General features: G+C 43.0%; 1 protein-coding gene across 1 annotated transcript; it reads left to right on the forward strand.

Annotated features, from left to right (window-relative positions):
* Positions 1–4,891: 4,891 nt before the first annotated feature.
* On the forward strand, positions 4,892–23,470 carry LOC309702794 (Fc receptor-like protein 5). Its single transcript, XM_082527422.1, has 8 exons — positions 4,892–5,097; positions 7,766–8,032; positions 8,516–8,794; positions 10,766–10,885; positions 22,528–22,587; positions 22,917–22,979; positions 23,198–23,260; positions 23,372–23,470. Exons 1-8 carry the CDS (start codon positions 4,971–4,973, stop codon positions 23,377–23,379), a joined length of 987 nt encoding a protein of 328 aa, XP_082383548.1. The 5' UTR covers positions 4,892–4,970; the 3' UTR covers positions 23,380–23,470.
* The last annotated feature ends 1,843 nt before the right edge of the window (positions 23,471–25,313 follow it).

Raw genomic sequence — 25,313 nt, forward strand, 5'->3', positions numbered from 1 at the left:
GTTTGGTAGAGCTTCCTACCCTTTGTATGGTTTCACTGTGTTATCTTTGGTAAACCATACATTGGGTGTGGGGGAAGACTACCCTCTTTATGACCAAGGATGTTGTTCCTGCTTTTAGGTTTTATGACCCTTTGACCACATAACACACACACACACACACACACATTCTCACATAACACACACACACACACACACACACACACACATTCTCACACACACACACACATTCTCACACACACACACACACACACACACTCAGTGTATACATTTACATACAGTGCCTTGTCTTTGTAACCAAAGGGGGGTTGCAAGGGGAGGTGTTTTGTAAACTATTGTTTGAAGTTTGTCAATAAAAGGCGGCGAGAGGAGGCCACCAGTGTGGTCATTTCAACGTGCTGGTCACAGACGAGAGGCCTCCCTTGCGCAAGAAATCGAACGTTGTTGCCTTGCTTTTCTTTCATGGGAATAAGTCTTAGATACAGCGGGGTCTGAGTTTAGACCCAACAATCACATTTTGGAAAGTTTGGTCTCATGAGGAACACAAACTGTTGGGTCTGTGTTTCCACAAACCCCGCTAATTCTAGAGACTTATTCATCATGAAGAAAACAAGACAGTCGATCGATCGATTATTTGCGCAAGGGAGGCCTCGTCTGTGTCCACCACGAAAATGACCCCCAGATCTGACCTCCTCCTGCTACCTTTTATTGGGAGACAGTTCACACAAAACACGTCAGAACAAAACCACGCCCCCTTGGTTCTAAGACAAAGCATTTTATGTATATGTGTGAACTTCTGTAAGTGTGTGTGTGTGTGTGTGTTATGTGAGAATGTGTGTGTGTGTGTTATGTGAGAATGCGTGTGTGTGTGTGTGTGTGTGTGTGTCCTCCTGCTGACCAAAGGGTCGTAAACCCAGGAAGCTTACATCAAAAGAAACAGATCTTTCAGATAGGATGTATCTACAATAAAACCTCCCCCAGCACAGAGTGGTTGGAGAAGTGGTCAGGATCAAAGGAATGGCTTCGATCCTACTGCTTGAACTAAGACTGTACAAATTTAAGAAACACAATGGCAACATTCAACAATTAGACTTAACACAAACTCCATCTTTAGCAGAATTAAACTCAAAGGACTCCTGTGTGGTTTTATTTTATTGGAGACTTCATTGGAGTCTGTCAGCCTCTCTGATTGTTGAGTTTTCCTCTGTAATTAAATTTAAGATCATAGAAAACTACATAAACATGATGTTGGAACCATGTCAGCGATGGTCGCGGTGCTCGAACAATAACAGACACCATTCAGTGTAGTGTGATTTTAGACTATTATTAAAGGGAAAAGTAGAGGGGACACAAACAAACTGACCATGGATTAAACATGGATAAAGTACTTTGTATTTGTAACATTTGTCTTTGAATAGATGAAGAATAAATCAGAGGGAATCTGTAGTGTAGTTGTGCATGAAGACAGTCTAATGTGTCACATGCAGGTAAATGTTTTCTGTTTGGTGCTAGAAGCTAAATGACTGAGTGAATGTGTAAAGTTTGATCATTACTATTAAGCACTTACTGAAAAAAAAAACAAATTGCATATTTCTAAAATGATTCTTGAAGTTTTTTACTTTGTCTTTAAAATCTTTATTTATTGTAACACAGTTTTTCCTGAAACAACTGACAGTCTGATGTTTGTCTTTCCTGTAACATCAACAGCAAGTAAACCCAGAGCCACACTGACAGCACACAGTTCAGTCATACCAGCAGGGGGCAGTGTGACACTGAGCTGCTCTGTGGAGGGCTCTGCTGGCTGGAAGTTTGACTGGTTCAGACGTGATTCACAGTTTTCTGGAGCTCAGAAAATAGGAGCTGGAACATCAGAGCACACGATCAGTATTTCAGAAGGAGGCATCTATTACTGCAGAGGAGGGAGAGGAGATCCAGTTTTCTCCACAGAGGACAGTGCTGCAGTTACAATTCAGAAACAAGGTGAGGCTGAAATTTTGTTGTGAGATAACACAAATTAATGATTAAATGAAAGTAACACATAAATATGATTTTTTTTTTTTTATTCCTTGTTGATTTTTTTTTTCAATTTAATATTTGTGTTTATTTGTTTGTTAGGGAAAGTTATGGCTGCTGTGAATCTGCAGCACAGCTGGTCTCAGATATTCACTGGTGACACAATCACTCTCAGATGTGAGATTCAGGGAGGTGAAGGAAAGGTGTGGAAATATGAATGGACAGCACCCAACACAAACAGCCCTCCAACATCCAGTGAATACAGGATCAGCAGAGTTTCAGTGTCCCACAGTGGAGACTACAGATGTCGGGGTAGCAGTGACTATCTCTTAACAGGATGGAGTGATGCCTTCAGACTGACAGTTTCATGTGAGTTGGACCATGATTCATGCTGACATTTCATGTTTTCATGTTTACATCTGTCTTAACAGGAAAACTCCAACAATGATCCAGCTGTCTGCAGGCAGCTCAGGACAACAGTTTTTCTCACTGTGCAAACAGAAAGGAGAGACACCATGGAGGCTCTTAAAATATCAGCAGTTCAAAGAGGAATGTACAGAGATGACAGTTTGATAAGAGAATGATAAATCAGTGAAATCTTTAGTTTGTTAAACAGTCTAATGTGTCACATGCAGGTAGGGATGGGAATTGATAAGAATTTATTGATTCTCATTGGCTCCACTTTGAGAGTCGCCACCATCTCTAAGCAGAATATCAAAGACATTCATGCAGATTAGAGGCTGTGAGGTCAAATGTTTGTGCATGTTGGAGGTATTTCCCCTCTTTGTTGGGATCAGTGTTGGGATCATTTCTCAAAAAAAGTAAAGCAAAAAAGTTCTTACACAAAACCAGCACAAAGAAACTTTAAAGCGGTCGTCATGGTGATTTTACTGTAGAAACATGAACAACTTTTTTTTTTTTTTTTTTTTTTTTAAACTTGAATGAGGAAAATAAAAGAGAGAAAGAAAGAGGGGGAAAAAACAGCGGGGAAGAGGGACGGGGATAAAGGGCAAAAAACAAAAACCAACAAAATAAGCAGACAAAAAAATACATATATCAATCACCTGGATCACCTGTTGAGAAAGAAAAAAGAAAACAAGCAGAAGAAAACGAGAGTAATAGAATAAACAACATCACGATGATCTATGGGAATATAACAGTAAATACTAAATATTAAACATTATTGTGCAGCACGTAAGATCGACAGCGCACAGTGTGCTTTGAGGTAGGAGCCAAAAAGGGTGTAGTTTGTGTGTTTGTGAGCACCCGTGTGTACACCTGTGAGCATGGACGCGCTTGTATTTAAAAGGTTCCTTCATGTAATGATCTGCTAGAGGGTGTGGGGGGGCCACAGCCCCGTCCTCCAGGGCATGAAGCAGGTATGGAGGAGATCAAAACTCCAGACATCCAGAGGCCCCCAGAACACAAGAGACCAAGGAAGACCAACAGAGGGGCAGCCGCGCCACTGTCCCAGAAAGAGCTGAGGAGAGTCCCAGATGAGGGCTCACTCAGCAGCCGCGGAGCAGAAGCCAGGGGGAGTTGCAGTGACGCGCCCGTGAGCTCCGCCGGCAGCCAGCTGTGCCTGAGTGACCGAGCCCCAGGCCGAGAGGCCGGGGGCACCCCACCTCCGAAGTGGCCCGAGCGAGCCCCAGGCTCCAGGCCCTGATAAGCAGCCACCAAGGAGTGAGCCGGTGTGTACCTTGGCGCCCATCCCCAGACACAAAGAACCACCAACGCACTGATGTCTGAGGGCGTCTGCCACTGGCCTGAGATGTCCCCAGAGAGATGGCGTCTGATACCCAACCTGACATATAGACACAGACAAACAGGCACACACAGATACAAACATCCATTCCCACCCTCATGCTCTCATATGCAATTACTCAACACTCACCCAACGTGGAGACAGACATAGAGAGACACTGTACACACGATCACACTCCCCAAGCGCACTCTATACCCCGGGTAGGTACCCTAGCCCCTGGAGGGGGAAACTGCACCCAGACCCAGGTGGTGTTACCCTTTTCTCTGCGGTGGGGAGAGGCAGACCGCCCCGACTCCGCAGCAGCAGGGAGGCCCCACACTCCAGACCGCAGTCGGATGGCCAACTCCTCCTCCTAGCCCCCCCGCTCCAGCAGGTCGCAGAGAATGGGGGTGAGAGAAAACTCCAAACCTCCCTCCACCCGCTCATTGTAGTGTTGATGCATGTGTGTTCTAAGGTGCCTTTAAAACCCAGGAGGGCATGGAGCTACCTGCCAGAGAGCAGCAGGTAAGCGCATAGTCCCTCCTGTTAGCCCTCAATGTCTACGTGTATTTAAAATTGAGAGGTGGGCAACAACGCCAGGGGTGAGGTGTACAACCGATTGTAATTTGGAGTCCGTCTAGCGTGCCCACCCCCAAGATCCTATATGTATGTGTTATAAGAGTGTGAGTAATATGAATGTCTAAGTTGTGAGATAAAATTGAGGCACAGACAGCCAGAAGGGGACCCGGAGGGGTGGGGGGGTGCCTCCCCTGCACCCTGGTGACACAAGGCCCTGCATGTGTGGGTGATTGTCTCCACATCCACGCTGGAGACTGCGCCACCATTTTCCTCTGAAAGCGAGAGTTCATAAATTGGATCGATAAGCAGGCAGACTAACAATTCCCAGGACTTGGACAACTGTAATCCAGTTCTCTACTCCCATCCCATTACTAATTACTGTTTGTGTTTGTAGATAAATTAATCAGTGAATGTTTAAAGTGTGATCAGTACTGTAGCAAGTTTATCCTTGATTATGTTTTAATGTTTTACTTATTTTGTTTCTTCAGCAGCAAGTAAACCCAGAGCCACACTGACAGCACAAAGTTCAATCCTACCAGCAGGGGGCAGTGTGACACTGAGCTGCTCTGTGGAGGGCTCTGCTGGCTGGAAGTTTGACTGGTTCAGACGTGATTCAGTCTCTTCTAAAGCTCAGCTCATGAGAGGAAATGAAGCAAACAGAGTTATTAGTGTCTCACAAGGAGGTCTGTACCACTGCAAAGGAGGGAGAGGAGATCCAGTTTACTACACAGAGGACAGCAGTGACGTCACTGTTACAGAAACTCGTGAGTTTAATTGTTTTATTTCTACCACACTAAGAGGTCATTATGTAATGTGTGCTAACAACTTTATCTAATAGCTGTGAGTTTATTAACCCTCAGATAAGTTTTCTGCTCATTAAGATTACTTGGAGAGGTGGGAAAATAGAAACATTTATTGAACTTTGTTTTTGATTTAAGTCCACAATTGTGAGATTAAGGACTCACCCTCACAGAGAATGTGCTCTCCAAAAAACATCAACAAAACAATTCAGACCTTTAAAAAATGTATTTTAGCTACAAAAGTTCAGATTCCAAAGAAAAATGAGATCTTGCAGTGAAAAGTTTCAGATTTTGTTTTAATAACAAACAACAAAACAATTGTTTCTTTGTTACAGTGTTGATGTAAATACCAGCCGTACCTGCAGGTGTAAACATGAGACTGTGCTATAACAATGTAAACACTGTATACAGTGGGGCAAAAAAGTATTTAGTCAGCCACCGATTGTGCAAGTTCCCCCACTTAAAATGATGACAGAGGTCAGTAATTTGCACCAGAGGTACACTTCAACTGTGAGAGACAGAATGTGAAAAAAAAATCCATGAATTCACATGGTAGGATTTGTAAAGAATTTATTCGTAAATCAGGGTGGAAAATAAGTATTTGGTCACCTCAAACAAGGAAAATCTCTGGCTCTCACAGACCTGTAACGTCTTCTGTAAGACGCTTTTCTGTCCCCCACTCGTTACCTGTATGAATGGCACCTGTTTGAACTCATCATCTGTATAAAAGACACCTGTCCACAGCCTCAAACAGTCAGACTCCAAACTCCGCCATGGCCAAGACCAAAGAGCTTTCGAAGGACACCAGGAAAAGTATTGTAGACCTGCACCAGACTGGGAAGAGTGAATCTACAATAGGCAAGCAGCTTGGTGTGAAAAAAATCAACTGTGGGAGCAATCATCAGAAAATGGAAGACATACAAGACCACTGATAATCTCCCTCGATCTGGGGCTCCACGCAAGATCTCATCCCGTGGGGTCAAAATGATCATGAGAACGGTGAGCAAAGATCCCAGAACCACACGGGGGGACCTGGTGAATGACCTGCAGAGAGCTGGGACCAAAGTAACAAAGGTCACCATCAGTAACACACTACAACGGCAGGGAATCAAATCCCGCAGTGTCAGACGTGTTCCGCTGCTGAAGCCAGTGCATGTCCAGGCCCGTCTGAAGTTTGCCAGAGAGCACATGGATGATACAGCAGAGGATTGGGAGAATGTCATGTGGTCAGATGAAACCAAAGTAGAACTTTTTGGTATAAACTCAACTCGTCGTGTTTGGAGGAAAAAGAATACTGAGTTGCATCCCAAGAACACCATACCTACTGTGAAGCATGGGGGTGGAAACATCATGCTATGGGGCTGTTTTTCTGCCAAGGGGACAGGACGACTGATCCGTGTTAAGGACAGAATGAATGGGGCCATGTATCGTGAGATTTTGAGCCAAAACCTCCTTCCATCAGTGAGAACTTTGAAGATGAAACGAGGCTGGGTCTTCCAACATGACAATGATCCAAAACACACCGCCCGGGCAACAAAGGAGTGGCTCCGTAAGAAGCATTTGAAAGTCCTGGAGTGGCCTAGCCAGTCTCCAGACCTCAACCCCATAGAAAATCTGTGGCGGGAGTTGGAAGTCCGTGTTGCTCGGCGACAGCCCCAAAACATCACTGCTCTCGAGAAGATCTGCATGGAGGAATGGGCCAAAATACCAGCTACTGTGTGTGCAAACCTGGTAAAGACCTATAGTAAACGTTTGACCTCTGTTATTGCCAACAAAGGTTATGTTACAAAGTATTGAGTTGTATTTTTGTTATTGACCAAATACTTATTTTCCACCCTGATTTACGAATAAATTCTTTACAAATCCTACCATGTGGATTCATGGATTTTTTTTCCACATTCTGTCTCTCACAGTTGAAGTGTACCTCTGGTGCAAATTACTGACCTCTGTCATCATTTTAAGTGGGGGAACTTGCACAATCGGTGGCTGACTAAATACTTTTTTGCCCCACTGTATGAGAGTTGTGTTGGATCTGATTGTTCAGTGTTCAGCATGGTGATGGCTGAGGGATCAAAGCTGTTCCTTAGTTTGTTAGTTTTTGTCTTTATGGCTCTGAAATGTCTGCCTGAAGGTAGACATTCACACAGTGCATGACCTGGGTGAGATGGATCCTGAAGGATTTTCTTCGTGTTCCTGAGACTGCGGGAGCTGTGCAGGTCTTCAAGTGAGGGCAAAGGATGGCCGACTATCCTCTGGGTGACCTGTATAACCCTGTGGAGCTATTTCCTCTGTGTTACTGTGCAGCTGTGCTATACAGTTCTTCATGTAGCACAGTATGCTATCAAAAACCGGCTACAGGTCAGGGTGTTTGAAAATATCTCAGTGCATCCTGATGAAACAATCCTGCCTCTGGCCTGGTTTTGACTGTCTTTGTGCTGATTGTAGCTATTTTACTAAGTGGGATGTGGCCGTGATCAAAAACAGTTATCAGTGGTCAGACTGGCCCGAGGTGTGGTTTAACCCTGTAGCCTGTTTGAGGTTGATTTTTTTTCACTCACGTTACTCTCATGTTTTAAACAGCAGAATTTTTATGTTTCTATTTGTCTCTAACTGGATATTTTTCTGGGAACAGTTCCCAGTAAGCCCACTGTGACCCTGCAGCCATCCTGGACTCAGATATACAGCGGTGAGACAGTCACTGTCAGATGTGAGATTCAGGGAGGTGAAGGAGCTCAGTGGACGTATGAATGGAGAGCAGCCAAGTTAAACACACCTCCAACATCCAATGAATACAGAATCATCAGAGCTACTGAGTCTGACAGTGGAGGATACAGCTGCCGGGGCAGAAGGGACTATTTCTTCTCAGAGTGGAGTGATATCATCACACTGACTGTATCATGTAAGATCTTTCATCCAGAGTATCTAAATAAGGAAAAAGCACTTCTTCTTTCTTACAGCTTTATAACTGTCTTTCATGTTGGTCAGTAAAATGTTTAGTTTTTATTCCAACAACAAAAACCTGAACAGCAGCTTTTTATTCACAGTGAAGAGAACAAAACATATGAGAGTAACTTCTCTGCTGTGCAGCTCTAATACATGAAAGATGAAATGCAGAACAAATGCTGAATCTGTCTCAGCTGCTCCACCACATCCACTAAGAAACATTAAATCCACTGATTGTTCCTCATGTGTGTTTTTAACTTAGAAATGCAGCAAATTAAATATGAAAGATTAGTGTTGTGTTTGTGTGATAGTTGTACAGTTTGTTGTAGCTTCACCATTAAAGTTATGTGATATTTATTATTGACATATTTCCACCAAGTTATTTCAACTGGTTTGATTCAGTCATTGACTTTTGTTCTTTTTCTAAACTGAACTGCAGATAAACCAAAGGCCAAACTGAGAGCTGATAACACAGCTGTTCCAGTAGGGGGCAGTGTGACCCTGACCTGCTCTGTGAACCCATCATCATCATCTGGATGGAAATACTACTGGTACAGAGATGAGAAATCCTCTGAAGCCCTGACCACACAAGATGCAGTTTTCCACTCAAATGGACAAATCAGTGTCTCACAGGAAGGACTCTACAGGTGCAGAGGAGGAAGAGGAAACCCAGTTTACTACACAGAGGACAGCCAGTCAGTCAGGATTGGGAAAACTGGTGAGTTTAACATGAAGTCAGATAAATTCCTGATTAAGGAGGAAGATGAAGAACAAAAGGCATTAACATTTTTGACATTCATGTGTTTTTATTGTACTTTCTTGAACAGTAACAGCCTCAAACAGGCCTGTTGTGACTCTGTATCCAAACTGGTCTGAGATATACAGAGGAGAGACGATCACTGTCAGATGTGAGATCCATGGAGGAGACACTGAGTGGGATTATGAGTGGGAAACAAACAGCAGGATAAAAGCTCCAAATCAAAATGAATACAGGATTAGATCTGCTTCATCATCCAACAGTGGAAACTATCGCTGTAAGGGCAGAATGAAAAGTTCACAGCATGAAACAACAGAGTGGAGTGATTCAGTCACACTGACAGTTTCTGACAGTAAGTAGAGACATAGTTCATTTAACCTGGAAATAGAAACAGTTTGTAAAAATGTGTTTTTATTAGTACATGTTGAGATATTTGACATGTTTAGATAGTCTCACTCTTAAAGTTCATCATAAATATTTGTGAGTCAACATTTTAGCGACATTGAATTCAGAGTTAAGAGACGAAAGATTGAGAGAAAATCTTTGTTGATCAGATGAACCCCGTCCTGTCCTCACTGTGTCTCCATCATGGCTGAGTCCTGGAGCCTCAGTAACTCTGAACTGTGAGGTTGAACATCCGTCTGCAGGATGGAGCTTCTACTGGTATAAAGCTGTTGCTGATCTATCAGAGAAATCCTCCAGTTATGAGCTGCTACCTGATGGCAGTGGGACTGCACAGGACTCCTACATCATTCATGGACAGACACACACAGCAGGATATGTGTGCAGAGCTGGAAGAGGAGACCCAGAGTATCACACTGATCACAGTCAACCAAAGTTTGTCTGGTCTGCAGGTCAGTTTGATTCTCTCTGTCCTTTCAATGAAGATATTTTTTGTTGTAACCTTTATTCAAGAAGTGTTCAATAAGATTGACCTCATTAAAATCATTTTGATATTTTGAATTGTAACATCTGTGAGCTTTGTGTCTTCACTGCATGTTGTTCCCAGATGTTCATTCAGCAGCGTCTCTCACAGTGAGTCCTGACAGAGTGCAACACTTCACCTCTGACTCTGTCTCACTGACCTGTGAGGGAAACTTCACTGAGTGGAGAGTGAGGAAGTTCTCTGAGGACGGCCGACTGTACTCTGACTGTAGGAGAATGACTGGATCCACATGTGACATCAACACATCAAAGTCAGATACTGCAGTGTACTGGTGTGAGTCTGGATCAGGAGAGTTCAGCAGTGCAGTCAACATCACTGTACAGAGTATGTTATTATACATTTACTTCTTGGATCTGAATGATTCAGACATCAAATGAACATTTGTCCCAGCTTTGCTGTATGTGAAGTCATTTCATGTGGGAAAAATAAAACACATACAGCAGTTTTTAAATATCCAAGATCAGATCTTCATGATGAACATTTGTACAATCTGTTCTTATTATTGTTTGTCAGCTTTTTCTCAAAGTGTGCAGCAGCTGATGTGACTGAAACAATTGTGTGTGGTTGTGTCACAGATGATGGTAATGGTCCTATCCTGGTGAGTCCTGTTCATCCTGTGACTGAGGGAGCTTCTGTTAGTCTGAGCTGCAGTTTGAGAACACAAAAAATACTTTCCAATGTGTTTTTCTATCACAATGACAAACTTATTCAAAATGATCCCCGAGGGGAGCTGAAGATCTCTGCAGTGTCAAAGTCTGATGAAGGTTTCTACAAGTGTCAGTACTCAGGAAGAGAGTCAGCACAGAGCTGGATGTCAGTTAAAGGTGAGCAGGATCAAAACATACATTTTTGTAAATGAGTTTAATGACTGAGAAGGAACATTAGATTGTCTGATTTAATTCTCAAAGTCACCTGGCTCCATTTTATGAATGTATTTATTTATAAGATTATAATTTATTAATAATTAATTTCTGTTTGTGTTACAGTAACCATGTCAGGAGCTGACAGCTCTTCATCTCCTGTGTGGTTGATTGTTGGACTGGTTTGTGGAGTCTCTCTCATTATTATTCTCCTGCTCTTGTTGTATCGCTGCAGACAGTCCAAGTGTAAGAGCCTCTTTTCTATTTTTATTATTATTCATATTACATTAGGAATCTTTCAGGGTTACTAAACTAAATGACAACTTTGTTGTAGAAATTAAACTCAGTACAAATCCAAATTTAAATAAAAGTTGGAAACCACATTTCTACAATTCTTAGAAAAACAAACTATGAGGAAAGATGTGACAAAACAAAGGAAAACTGAGGCAGTTTATAAAACACATGATAATGAGATGATGAGTAACAGGTGTGAACTCAGCTGGTGATAACTAACGCCTCTTTTCCATTAATAATTACTCAGATCGACTGGTTTTCCATCACGCTCAAGTACCACCTAATGTGTGTGGTCATCGTCATAGTGACGTGGTCGAGCACCCCATGACTTAATTAGTATTTGTCATAAATGATTCAACAAAGGTGAACATCACGGCGATGATTTACCTGCAGTGTTGGGGAGTAACGGAATACATGTACCTCCGTTACGTATTTAAAATACAAAATATGAGTAACTGTATTCTGTTACAGTTACCGTTTTAAAAGGTGGTATTCAGAATACAGTTACTTTGTTGAAATAAATGGATTACACTGCGGTACTTTCCTGTTTCATATTGTCGCGGGTCAGGACTGTTTGGGTTTTGTTTGACAGCTACGTTCTGTTGTTCCAGGTGCCATGGTTACAGGGTGACGCTCTCTCTCTCTGCGTGTTTCTTGGGTGAGAGAGCGCCTTTTTGTTGTTGCTGTTGTTGTTGTTGTGCTAAGCTAATAGGCAGAATGCTACAGGTATAGCTCTAAAGAATGTAGCCTCATGGGCAGTGTAGTCCGTGCTGCAGGGAGAATGGACGGCCACACCCGTTATGTGTGAGCGAGGGAGGGAGAAAAAGGAAAGGTACGAGTTGTCATCGAGCAAAAACGGGAGCTGGAAGCATGTAAATATAATAATAACCACTGCAGCCAAGAAGAGTGCCTGACAAGCCCAGGTACGCTATTAAGACTCGACTGTACACCGTGTTCGTGTTTTCCTCCGAAACAATAAGTTCCATTGAAGCAGCCTTTCAACGCCTCTCTCTGTCTCTTGCAAGAAAAGTTAACCCAGACAACAAAGTAAAGCTATTTTTCGGCTACGAGTCGACACGGACCCCGCCGTATTAGTCAGAGGTCCCTTTACTACAGTTCGGAGCCGCGGACCTTCAGTAATAGTAATAAATCACACAGCAATAGTACATTCACGTAGTCAAGTCAAGTTTATTTATAAAGCACATTTAAAAACAACCAAGGCTGACCAAAGTACTGTACAATAAAATACAAATATAAAATACAATAAAACGCAAGTACATAAAACACCTCACTGATAAAACAATAAATTAAAACAATAAGTTAAACCTTGCTAAAGGCCAATGAGAAGAGGTGAGTTTTAAGAGCAGTTTTAAAAGTTCCTAGGCTTGTGGAGAATCTGATGTGAGGAGGTAAACTGTTCCACAGTCTGGGTGCAGCCACAGCAAAAGCCCTCTCTCCCTTAGTCTTTAATCTGTATGTTGCACACTTGAATTAAAATGAATTGAAACCAGTGTGGCTTTGTGAGTTCGCCTTTACTGCATCTGCAAATATATACATGGACATAGCACAGCGTTACACACTTTTGCAGTCTCACATAACGCTTATAGGCGCACTGCCTTATGGGTAGTGTTTAAACTCAAATCACTAATATTTCTTACAGTGGAACAATGAAATAAACATAAACACAAGGTAGTGTGATCCACCAGTCTACATCTGCTGTGATTACAGCCCGGTACAGGTATAAATCCACAAAAGTGCCACGAGGTTTCCACACAAACTAATGAATCAGATCTAGCTGCTAATCGTTAGCATCACAGCTAATTCACATCGCTACCAATAACTTATACACTAATGACACATAGTGGGGATTAACGGCCAACTTTCCCACATTCTCTGCAACCCCGTGGACTCATCTGTAGACACATTTTAAGTTATTTACCATCTTGTATCTGCTTACCTGCAAATATATACATGGACATAGCACAGCGTTACACACTTTTGCAGTCTCACATAACGCTTATAGGCGCACTGCCTTATGGGTAGTGGCTGGCTTCTTTACTCCCGCTAGAGCTGCTCATTTTAGGGGATACTCCCTCTTGTGGTGTAACGGAGGAATAACTACGCTTCCTGCACTATGTCATTTTTGGAGACTGGGGCACACATTATTTTACCACAATCAAAGAAAATACAGATGTGAACAATCAGACCATTTAACTAACTACAATATTGTCACTAAAGATTATGGGGGGTGTCTTGTTTTGTCCACAATGTCTTTCTTGTCCTTACACTCTCCCCTCAAAAAGTTAATGGCGTCCCGACATTCTACCAATATCAGTCCTTATGTGGCAACTATACATTGCTCGTAGGAGGCTACATCCCTTTAGGAGTCAGAGTTCAGCATCACTGCTAGCCACAGTGAAACACATGACATGTATCTCCCCTTCATGTCATATGTCGCAGCAGGTGTTATTGTGCACGATAACAGTCCACTGCTTTTCCATCCATATCACGGGTATCTGCATCTTTACTGAGTAAGGTGCTCTCACCTGGACATAACCTCGCTACATGACATGGGTGCCATTCTCATTACAGGTCATTCCACTGTCTTCTTTATAGCTAACAAAACAGAATTAATATTTCTATCCTTCTAATAAGCATTAATAAAAACCCAAAAATGTAACTGTTATAACTGCTTTACTGCAATATGTAACATATGACTGTGTCTGAGGTATTTATTCAAGTGCTAACGTTGGCTGTCCTAACTTGTGGTAAGTAAACATTAGCTTTTGTTTTCTCATTCTGAAAGGATACTTTTTCACACTGGCAGGTGACTGGTCAGTGTCCTCTTGGTCACTGCACTCCATCTCGAGCTGGTGCGTCTGCTCTGTGTCTTTAATGTCCTCTTGTGCCTCTGTATCCTCGTCATGCTGGTCGCGTTGGTGTTCTATATCATTCGCGCCCAGATTCTCTTCTTCGCAATCCTCCTGGTGTTCCCTGTCATTGTCATCACAGAGATCCTCCCTACTGCCTGCTCCACTTTCTGCATTGAACTCTGATGCTTCTGTCCACCAGGACTGTCTACCACGTTCCCCTTGTTCTGTTGCCAGTCCTGTGATTGCCCTCCAGTCATCTTCATCCTCCGAACTGTGCTCTTGCTCATGCCGCTCATGTCTGTCCTTGTTGTTTTTCTGTTTTTGCTTTCCCAGTTCTGCATGTGAGTTGACTTTTCCGGCTGGTAAGAAGTCACACGGCAGCAGGAGGTTCCTGTGGACGACTCTGACACGTCCCTTGCCATTTTCTGGCTTAATCTCATATACTGGGCTCTCCTTATGTTTCCTTTGTGTCACCTGAAACACCTGGTCCTCCCAGAAGGATCTCAGTTTCCCTGGTCCTCCCTTCTCACCAAAATTCCGGACCATTACTCTGCACCCTGGGTACAGCTCTGCACCATGTGTTTTTCTGTCATAGAGCACTTTTCCCCGTCGACTCTCCTTACAGGCTGTCGCTGAGGCCAGTTTGTAAGCGTCCTGCATGCGAATCTTCCACTTCTCAGCATAGTCTTGATGAGAAGGGCTTTGGTCATTAGCTGTGAGACCAAAAATCATATCAATGGGGAGTCTGGGGTTTCTCCCAAACAAGAGGAAATAAGGTGCATATCCAGTAGCCTCGCTGCGCGTACAGTTGTACGCATGGACCACCTTTGCCAGGGATGCCTTCCAGTCTGCTTTTGCCCCCTCTGGGAGGTTCCGAAGCATGGCCAGCAGTGTCCTATTGAACCTTTCTACCTGACCATTTCCCTGGGGGTGGTATGGTGTGGTTCTGGACCCCTTGACTCCACTGTATCCCTCCAGCTTGGCAAAGAGTTTGTTTTCGAACTCTCTTCCCTGGTCATGATGGAGCCGTGTGGGAAAACCAAACTTCAACACAAAGTCTCCAAATATTTTCTCTGCCGCTGTTTTGGCACTTTTATCTCTGCAGGGATAAGCCTGAGCAAATCGTGTAAAGTGGTCCATGGCCACGAGGATATACTCATACCCTCCCTTACATTTCTCCAAATGTAGAAAATCAATGGAGACCAGCTCAAACGGGTACGTTGTAGTGATATTGATCAGTGGGGCTCTGGTGGGCTTGTGGGGACGCTTGTTTTTTAGACAACTACACACCTGTGTTATGTAGTGCTCCACGTCCTTCTGCATGTGAGGCCAGTAAAAGCGATCCCGAATGAGGGCCAAAACTCTCTCCACCCCCAAGTGACCCATGTCTTCATGTAGTTCTTTATAAATGAGCGAATGGAACTTCTTAGGCAGAAGTAGCTGTGTTCGGCTGAGTGTTTTCCTGTACAGTAAACCATCATTATCAAGGTGCAGTTTCTGTTTTTCCCTTGCCAGAGCAGCGATCTCCTTGTTGCCTGCCTGTTTTCTGCCTTTTGGCCACCAATTAGAGATGACATACTTCAGGACTTCCCCGATCACAGAATCCTCTTTTTGTGCATCTCTTAAGTTTGCCTTAGGGATTTCCAGACCTGACATCCCTACCTCCTCACTTTGCTCTTCTACCACAGTTGAGATGTTTAACGGGCAGAGCCAGGGTTCACTTCCCTGCAGCTGAACAGCCAGAGCCTGAGTCACGCTGTTTAGGACCTCAGGTGTCACTGCTTCTGTACACGTTTGTATGTAGTGTTCCATATCCAAGGGCATTCGTGAGAGACCATCTGCATCCCTGTTAGCTCTACCAGGTCGATACTTGATGGAGAACTGGAAGTCAGCGAGTTCAGCCACCCATCTGTGTGTGGTTGCATTCAGTTTTGCCGTTGTCAGCACATATGTGAGGGGGTTATTGTCAGTGTAGACAATGAAGGGTGGTGAATAGTAGAGATAATCTCTAAACCTCTCACATATGGCCCACTTCATGGCAAGAAATTCCAGCTTCCCTGAATGGAGGTGGTAGTTCTTCTCTGGGGCAGTAAGGGTCCTAGACCCATATGCTATAACCACTAGCTTCCCATTTTGTCTTTGGTAAAGCACAGCTCCAAGTCCCTCCTGTGATGCATCACAGTGTAAGATGAATGGTTGCTCAAAGTCAGGATAACCTAAAACGGGGGGCTGAATGAGGAAGTTGACGAGCTGACAGACCACCTGATGATGCTCAGCTGACCATACCACTGGGTGAGAGGATGGTAGCTGACCCCCTTGATTCTTTGTCTTTTTGTTGTCTTTTGACGCCCTGACTCTCCCTTCCCCTGGCTTTTCTGAGGAGAGCAGGTCATAGAGTGGCTTTGCAATGCGCGAAAAGTTAGGAATATAGTTGCGATAGTATGAGATGAATCCCAACAGCTTCCTCACTTCCCCAATGGTGGTGGGGTTCCTTTGTTTTAAGGCTTGGACAGGCGCAATGTCAGCGGGGTCCATGGTGTGACCATCTTGAGTTACCAACCTCCCCAGGAATCTCACCTGATTTTTGAACAGTTCACATTTCCTGGGTGTTAATTTCACTCCATGGCTCTGATAACGCTGCAGGACCTGCTTTAGATCATTTAAGTGGTCCTCAAATGCTTTTGAATGAACAAGGTTGTCATCCAAGTAAGGCAGACATGTGTCGTCCCGCAGCCCTGCAAGGCATTCTTCCATCGACCTCTGAAACTCTGCCGGTGCAGACGACAGCCCAAAAGGAATTCTTACCCATTCATACAATCCCCAGGGTGTGATGAATGCTGTGAGAGGGCGACTTGACTCTTCCAGGAAGCCCTGGTGATAAGCCTTCCCTTGGTCTAAGACCGAGAACCAGGAGCTTCCTTTCAATGTGTTGAGCATATCCTGTATGCGTGGTATGGGATGGCGGTCCGGGATTGACTTCGTATTTAGCTCCCTATAGTCGCAGCACAAGCGGAGGCCGCCATCCTTTTTTCGCACACATACGATGGGGCTGGAGTAGGGGGATATTGATTTCTTTATCCACCCTCTATTCAGCAAGTCTTCCAAATATTCTTTTACTTCTTTATGAAGTGGCTTAGGCACTGATGTATATGTTCGGCGAACAGGTGTGGGGTCGCTGAGGCGGATCTTAAGCTGCAGTGAGGGGATATTGCCAACATCGTGTTCATCACGAGCAAAGGCATTACTCTCCTCCCTTAATAGCTGCCTGATCTTCAGCTGCTGTGCCGGAGAGAGATGGTCGAGGGGAACTGGGGGGTCTCAAACACCTTCACTGTTGCTTCTTGTTCTGTTTTCCTGTTCCCCAATTTGGCTAGCTGGAGGTGTAGCTGTTGCTTCTACAGTAGATCTTGTTGTTCCCATTTGTTCTATTTCCACTGTCACTGTGTTTGCTGGGTAAATAGTTCGAACCCTCTGAGTTTGTCCCAAAACAGTTCTCGGAGGCAGTATGATCTCATAAGCTTTGGTATTAGTGACTGGGAGGCTCATACGGGACCAGCTGCCTTGCTGTAAATGGACAACGCCCTCTTGCACCTCCAATCCCTCTGGCGTCTGAGGGTAGGGGCTGGGCTCGAACAGTACATCCTGACCTGCTGGGAGTGGGCCTGCTCTCACACTACACTTGACCACTCTTGTCTGACCAGGTGGGATACTCATTAATTCTCTCCCAGTTTTCACTCTGCCCTCACCTAGCCCGTCGTCTCCACTCTTCATCACCTTTATAAAGACCTCAGCTTTCTTACAGTCAATGGAGAATGCTGTGCTAACAGCTTCTGTTACAGCATGAGGTGGCTCTATTCCCCTCTCTAGCATGTATTCAATCACGTTGAAGCCAATTATTGGCTCCTCCGCCACCCCGTCTTCCTGAGCTACTAATACTGGCACGAGAAGTTCTAACTGTGCAGCCTCTTCTGTGGGCAACCTGAATTTGATTTCAACCCACCCGGAAAATGGGATTGGTGTCTGGTTTACTGCCCTCCCATCTAATATACCAGGCCCAATGATTTCAGTTAAACTCCTAACTTTGAGGTGTGGGATGTTCTGTTGTCTCCATTTTTCATTTATGAGACAAACCTGTGATCCCGTGTCCCACAACGCTGCGGTTTTTACTCCCTCAAGCAGGCAGGTGATCAGGTGCTTCCTCCCTATAAGATTGAGGAGCTGGGCTCTTCGTTTTGGGGAGAGGAGGCTGACGGAGACCGCTTCATTCCTCTTATCTGGTGTGGCGGCTGCTGCTTTTGTCTCCAAATGTTTTATACTGTCCGTCAAGAGTTTGTGAACATCTTGTTGTTGCTCACCTTGGTTTAGTAGCTGAAAAGAGGGTGACGGGCGTGGGTTCACTGTGCTAGCTGACATACCAATCTGCTCTGCCCTGTCTGGAAGTTTTCTCCGGGTGCGGCATCCCCTAGACAAATGCCCACTTTGTCCACATTTGAAGCAGTGGTCGCAGTTTTCTCCTCTATTGCTGTCCTGACAATCCCTGCAGCCACGTTTGAGGCTTGGGCGGTGTAAGGGAGAAGGTCGGTGCGACTCACGAATCACTCCTTTTATTTCAGCTATTTCCCCTTTTAGTTGATTGATGATATCAAACAGCTCAGTTTCCTTGCGTGTCACTGTTGCTGGTGCTTTAGCAGCTTTACCTTTTGTCGAGGTGGAGAATTGCTGGTCTTGCCCACCCACTGCACCAACTGCTGCCTCTTGCACTGACTGTGCCTCTGCTTTTATCTCTCTTACTTTCATTTCTCGGGTGGTCTTTCTGAATTTTTGTTGCCTCTCCCACTCAAGGCTGGCCGCTTCATTTGTCTTTGCAATCAGCACATCGTCAGTGACTGCTGGATCATCCAGGTAGGGTTTGATCTGGTATTTCACATTGTCGCTAATCAGACCTGTGCCAACGGCTCGCAGAAACTTTTTCTGAATCAGTTCGACACTGTATTGTTCATCTGTCCCTGGCTCCCTTGATGATGCTAGGAGTCTTTCTTTCAGCTCGATTGCCCTAAATAGAAAGTTCTGTGGGGACTCATTACTTCCTTGAGTGATATTTATCAGCCGATGATAGAGGTCAGTAGAGCTATCCTCCTTGTAGTGTCCCCTCAGTATGGTACGAAGCTGCATGAGGGTGAGGTCTGTTTTAATCTCCAACATATCACGGAGACTTAGGCCTGGGCTTATGGCCCTAACAACAGCTTCAATAATTTCAGCTTCGCTGTGATTCTTTTTAAGTCCCATTTCGATTTGATGAATCAGGTTGGAGTATGACAGTTTGTCTTTCTGACCCCGTTCCCCAATTTGGCCACTGATTCTAAATTCCCTGCGTATAGTCACTTCAGGGGGCTGTGTTGCTGGTGAAGCAGGTAACGGTGATGGACGAGTAGGTAACTGTGCAGCCAGACCCTGACTAGTTTCTTGGGAGGCCATTCTGTCTGTCAATCTTGCCATTTCTTCCTCTAACCTTTTTGTTGAGGTTTGAAAACTTAGTTGCAATGCTGCATATTGTTCTTGTAGACTGGCCAATGCAACCGCATCCCTACTGACACTCTCTTCACGTTCCTGTGTAGGGTCATCTCTTTCCTTTAATTCTTTAACAGTTTTAATTAATCTGTCCAGGAATGTGTGTGCTACTTCCTCTTCCTCCACTACAATAATTGTTTCAACTGCTTCACTTATTGTTCTGATCAGCGTGTGCTTCTTTGTCTGTTTTCCGATTGAGATTTTAGCTTGTAAACACACTTCTTGTAGTTGATCTGACCTTAACTGTAGCAAGCTCTCACTTAGCTGGTCTTGCAGTTGCTCCAACTCCATACTGTGGGTGACGATTCTGTAATCTCACACTGCTTCTCAGTAGCACCGCTGATCCCACCGCTGCCACCAAATTTTGTTGCACACTTGAATTAAAATGAATTGAAACCAGTGTGGCTTTGTGAGTTCGCCTTTACTGCATCTGCAAATATATACATGGACATAGCACAGCGTTACACACTTTTGCAGTCTCACATAACGCTTATAGGCGCACTGCCTTATGGGTAGTGTTTAAACTCAAATCACTAATATTTCTTACAGTGGAACAATGAAATAAACATAAACACAAGGTAGTGTGATCCACCAGTCTACATCTGCTGTGATTACAGCCCGGTACAGGTATAAATCCACAAAAGTGCCACGAGGTTTCCACACAAACTAATGAATCAGATCTAGCTGCTAATCGTTAGCATCACAGCTAATTCACATCGCTACCAATAACTTATACACTAATGACACATAGTGGGGATTAACGGCCAACTTTCCCACATTCTCTGCAACCCCGTGGACTCATCTGTAGACACATTTTAAGTTATTTACCATCTTGTATCTGCTTACCTGCAAATATATACATGGACATAGCACAGCGTTACACACTTTTGCAGTCTCACATAACGCTTATAGGCGCACTGCCTTATGGGTAGTGGCTGGCTTCTTTACTCCCGCTAGAGCTGCTCATTTTAGGGGATACTCCCTCTTGTGGTGTAACGGAGGAATAACTACGCTTCCTGCACTATGTCATTTTTGGAGACTGGGGCACACATTATTTTACCACAATCAAAGAAAATACAGATGTGAACAATCAGACCATTTAACTAACTACAATATTGTCACTAAAGATTATGGGGGGTGTCTTGTTTTGTCCACAATGTCTTTCTTGTCCTTACATGTACCTGGGAACATCTAAAAGCATCAGGTCTGCTGACCTCAAAGATCTCCTGGGGCGGTAAATGCTAAGAAGCTCTGCCAGGTAAGGAGGTGCAGTACCGTTAAGAACCTTAAAAACCAGCAGTAAAATTTTAAAATCAATCCTAAAAGCAACTGGGAGCCAGGTAGTTGTAAACAGCATGATAATATATTAAGTAATCCAAAGTATTCAGAATACGTTACTGTCATCGAGTAACGTAACGGAATACGTTACAGAATACATTTTGGGGCATGTAATCTGTAATCTGTAATGGAATACATTTTAAAATTAACCTTCCCAACACTGTATACCTGCTGCTCGGTCTGTGGCTTTCTATAGACTCGGGGGCCACGGTGTTGCTTGTGTAGCCATTTCCGGGTTGCCGGGTTTCAAAAATGTCCTTTTTGTTTTTTATCAACAAGACGCTCTCATAACTCATCGAGTGATGCCACTGACCAGTCAATCGGTGGCATGTACTCTATTGACGTCACATTTTGGGATCACCTCGGATCACTTGGAACTCCGGCTGAGTAAATACTAAAATAGTACTACTGGATCTGATGGAAAACCCTGAAAACTGTGTTTTAGTTACTAATGGAAAAGAGGTAACAGAATGACACAAGATACAGGGGAGAATAAAACAGGAAATGACTGACACTGAGACCTGGACTAAGACACATGAGACCGTAGACAAATCATGGAAAGAGATAAAGAACAGAGTGAGAATACACAAGGAGATAAACAACCTCTCATTAACTAAAAAATAAAAAGATAACTACAATGTAAACATAACATTATAAGAGAAAGCCCTAATGTCAACAATAAAAAAAATATTAAACCAGAGAAACCAAAACACCAAAACCCGGGTCAACCATTCAAGGACCTTAAAGGAAGCACAGGCAGGAAGACACCTGCTAGACACTGTTGCCTGTCTCCCTACTGTCCCTGCAGCTGACCCTAGGACGCTTGTCTCCCCCACATGTGGTCTTTCCAGATCTCCATTAACTTTTACATGTCTTAGATTCAGTTTGTCCTCAGTTTTTTATTAAAATTCAGTTGGACAAACATCCAAATAACCAACTGACTACATGCACAAAAGATCAGAAACAAACAGGATTTTACAACCTGATTGTATCTTTAACTCGACTGAAAGAATCCACAAATGTTGTTGTTTCATATCAGAACAACACAAAAAGTAACACCATGATGGGTTCATGCTCTGAAAATATCTGACAGTCCTGTTGTTGATTTAAACACAACTAATGAAACTCTGTAAAAGGTTTTTCTGTTTTTTCATTTATCTTTGAAAGATCTGTCATGTTGGTTTTCATGTGTGAGCCACTGAAACACTGGTGCAGTACATCATGTGAAAAGCACAGAGCAGCTAGAGATGAAACAGCCTTTTAATTTAAGGAAACTGGCACCATGTCATTGGTTTACAATTGTGTAACTAAAATATGAACATTTCAGGTGCAGATAAACCTCCAGATGTCATTTACTCTAATATTGAACTGGAAAACTTTGGAAATAAGTGTGAGTACACAAAACATACAATGTAGAAAAAAAGCCTGGAAAGTTTTTGAAATATTTAAAAATGTGGCTCAAGAGTTGGGAGTTTGCCTTGTAATTGGAAGGTTGCCAGTTCGAGCCCCGGCTTGGACAGTCTCAGTCGTTGTGTCCTTGCGCAAGACACTTCACCCGTTGCCTACTGGTGGTGGTCAGAGGGCCCGGTGGTGCCAGTGTTCGGCAGCCTCGCCTCTGTCAGTGCGCCCCAGGGTGGCTGTGGCTACAACGTAGCTGCCATCACCAGTGTGTGAATGTGTGTGTGAATGGGTGGAAGACTGAATGTGTAAAGCGCTTCGGGGTCCTTAGGGACTAGTAAAGTGCTATACAGATACAGGCCATTTACCAAAAATGTATTAAATGTTTTTCTTTTGTGGATTCGATCATCTTAACAGGGAAGCATCATAAACCAGAGCAGAGTGCTGTTTACTCTGAGGTGAAGACGGGAGCTGCAGGTACAGTCACAACAGTCTCATTCAGTGTTTGTACTTGAATGTGTCATCACATCATTATATTGCAGGTAATTATAGGTCAACATGGAGTTTAGTTATTCACTTACTAATCAGTGTTTCAGCTTTACTGAATCACAGCATCCACAGATTCTGACCCAGACCTCAATCACAAAACACACACATGCAAAGCTGAAGTGTCACAGGCAACAAATGATTTTTACTTAGATTTCTTTCACTTTAGTTGTAAAAAGTTTAAAGTTCATATGTATCCAACATCTTTGTATCATATCTGTGCTGAACAAATGTGTGCTGAGCTCTGACGTCTCTTTTAGAGGACAGTCTGATGTATGCTGAGGTCAAACAGCCCAAAAAAGAAAAAGCCAAGAAAAACAAAGGTGAGCAAAGTCTGCCATCATCTCCACTGAATGTTGTTCAACATGTTTATCTGCTCCTAAAATGTAAATCTGTTTATATTAATATTTGTATTTAGGTTTTCATGCGTACTAATTACTTGGTTAATAAAATCTAGTTCTATCTTTGCATCAGTGGAGACATCCAGTTTCCTCCTGGTTAATGATATTATTGTTTTCAATGATCTTCTCTTCATTCACAGGAACATCAAGTCCTGCAGCTGATGCAGCAGTTTATTCTGAAGTCACATCAGGAAGCTCTCTCAGTAATTCTGCTGCCATGCAGGCTGATTTATTCTTCACATTATTAAATGTCTTCAGCTCATAATATCTTTACATGTTGGAAATCACTTTGTCTTTTTGTCCTTGTCTTACAGGTCAGTGAGGAGAGCTGTAGCAGCAAAGCCAAGAAGAAGCTTTTTATGAAGCCACTCTTGCTCCTCTGCTGCCCAAATATCAGACATGCTCAGCTTTATGTACAGTTACAATATTACATCATAATATCAGACATATTGCTCTCTTATAGCATAAAACAAATGCAGGTGTATTCGTGCTCTTTATATTCAGTTATTTGTATAAAGATTTTGTAATAAACCTTGAATGTATCTAACATGTTCCAACAGCAGTGAGAACAAAGTGTGAAATATGTGATCTTTAGTATCTGACAGCACAACTTAAAGTCAGTGTTTGCAGTGTTTCACAAGTAAATACTGATATGGGCACCAACAAATACTTTAACTGTGTTTGTCCAAAGATCTCGTACATTATATAAATAAGAATTATTTCTTAAACGTGCATATATGTATATTTTTGTTTCTGATCATTCTGTGCTTTTGTAGTTTGAAGGAGAAATAAAATCTTTTCACATTTGAACATTTTATCTTAGATTTTTGTTTCCTGTATGAGATTATTCACAAAGTAACAAAACAACCACTTAAACAGTTTGTAATGGTGTTGTCATGGAAACCTGAAATAAACAGATGCATTATCTGCAAAGCGGTCACTAAGAGTTCAGAGCATGACAGCAGTCTGCATGTATCTGACACAGAGGACTGAAGTAGAACATTTACAGAGAGAAGCTCTCTGTGTGCTGCTGTCACAGGATGCAGTTAAAGGAAAAGATAACTTGTACATGTGATGAATCTCATATGAAAGATGGAGACAGAACATCACAGAGAACTAAAGCTCTGCATCAATCGTGGTCAGCATGACTGAAAGATGTAGAAGGATTAAACCTTTCCATTACGCTCCCTTTTGATCATTAACTGATCGCACAAGAATTTAAAAATATGACACAAACACAAACATTTAGTCACAGTAAGGTGGAGGTACAGGTCAGGCTCCTGCTCAGTCAGGTAAACTAAACCAGCTGGGTTGAGCTAGCTCAGTGTTTTCCCCTGAAGTCAGCATGATGGTGATAAACACTGCTGGTCATATGCTCTAACACCTCAGTATGTGCTGTAGATGGTTTTCTCTCTTCACTAGCAATCATGACCTTGTCCTAGAAAGTAGGTGAACAACTATAACTACACTGGTGACTGTTTTTATTTCTTCTATTTTCTTTTTGTCTGAAAGAGAAAACAAAGAGGTCATCAGTGCAACTCTGAGTATCTGTATTTCTATCCTGTAACTGTCAAGATGCAAGTTATTATACATGTGTATGTAAATGCATCAATAACAGTTACCAGGGTGCCGCCTGGTGGCATTACCTGAATATGCTCTGCATTGTCTATTCTATTCTCCACATCAGAAAGCCTAGTTATTCTATTTTCAATTCATTGCTACCCAACACCCCATGCAGGAGACTCTGACAGCACTGAGCAGCTCCTTCAGTGGCAGGCTGCAGCACCCACTGAGTGGGACGGAGAGATTTCGCAGGTCTTTCCTCCCCACTGCTGTCAGACTCCACAACAAAGACTTTTGCAGCTGATCAAACACACACATGTGCAATAAGACTAAGTGCAATACTGTTTTCTGACAAAGTTATATTTTTACTCAGTTGTATATAGCATTTGTATTCTATTTTTATCCTATTGTATATTTTATTTTATTCTATTCTATTCTATTCTGTACAGTTGTGTACAGTATATTATTCTTATTGTTTTCCAGTGTTCTCTAATTTTTGCTAATTAAATATATAACTGCTGAAATGTGTTTTCCCTTAGTGTGTTATTTATTGTGCTGCTTAACCTCAGTTAAAGACGTGAAAACATTTTGAGCTGTTGAGCACCAATGCAAGTTGTTTTTGATCCATGTTTGTGTCTCTGAATTCATCTTTTGAAAGGTTTTCCACATTGGGAATGTTTTATGTTTTTAATT

Source organism: Aulonocara stuartgranti (assembly GCF_965226115.1).
Source record: "Aulonocara stuartgranti genome assembly, chromosome: 3".
In the NCBI taxonomy this organism is placed as follows: domain Eukaryota; kingdom Metazoa; phylum Chordata; class Actinopteri; order Cichliformes; family Cichlidae; genus Aulonocara; species Aulonocara stuartgranti.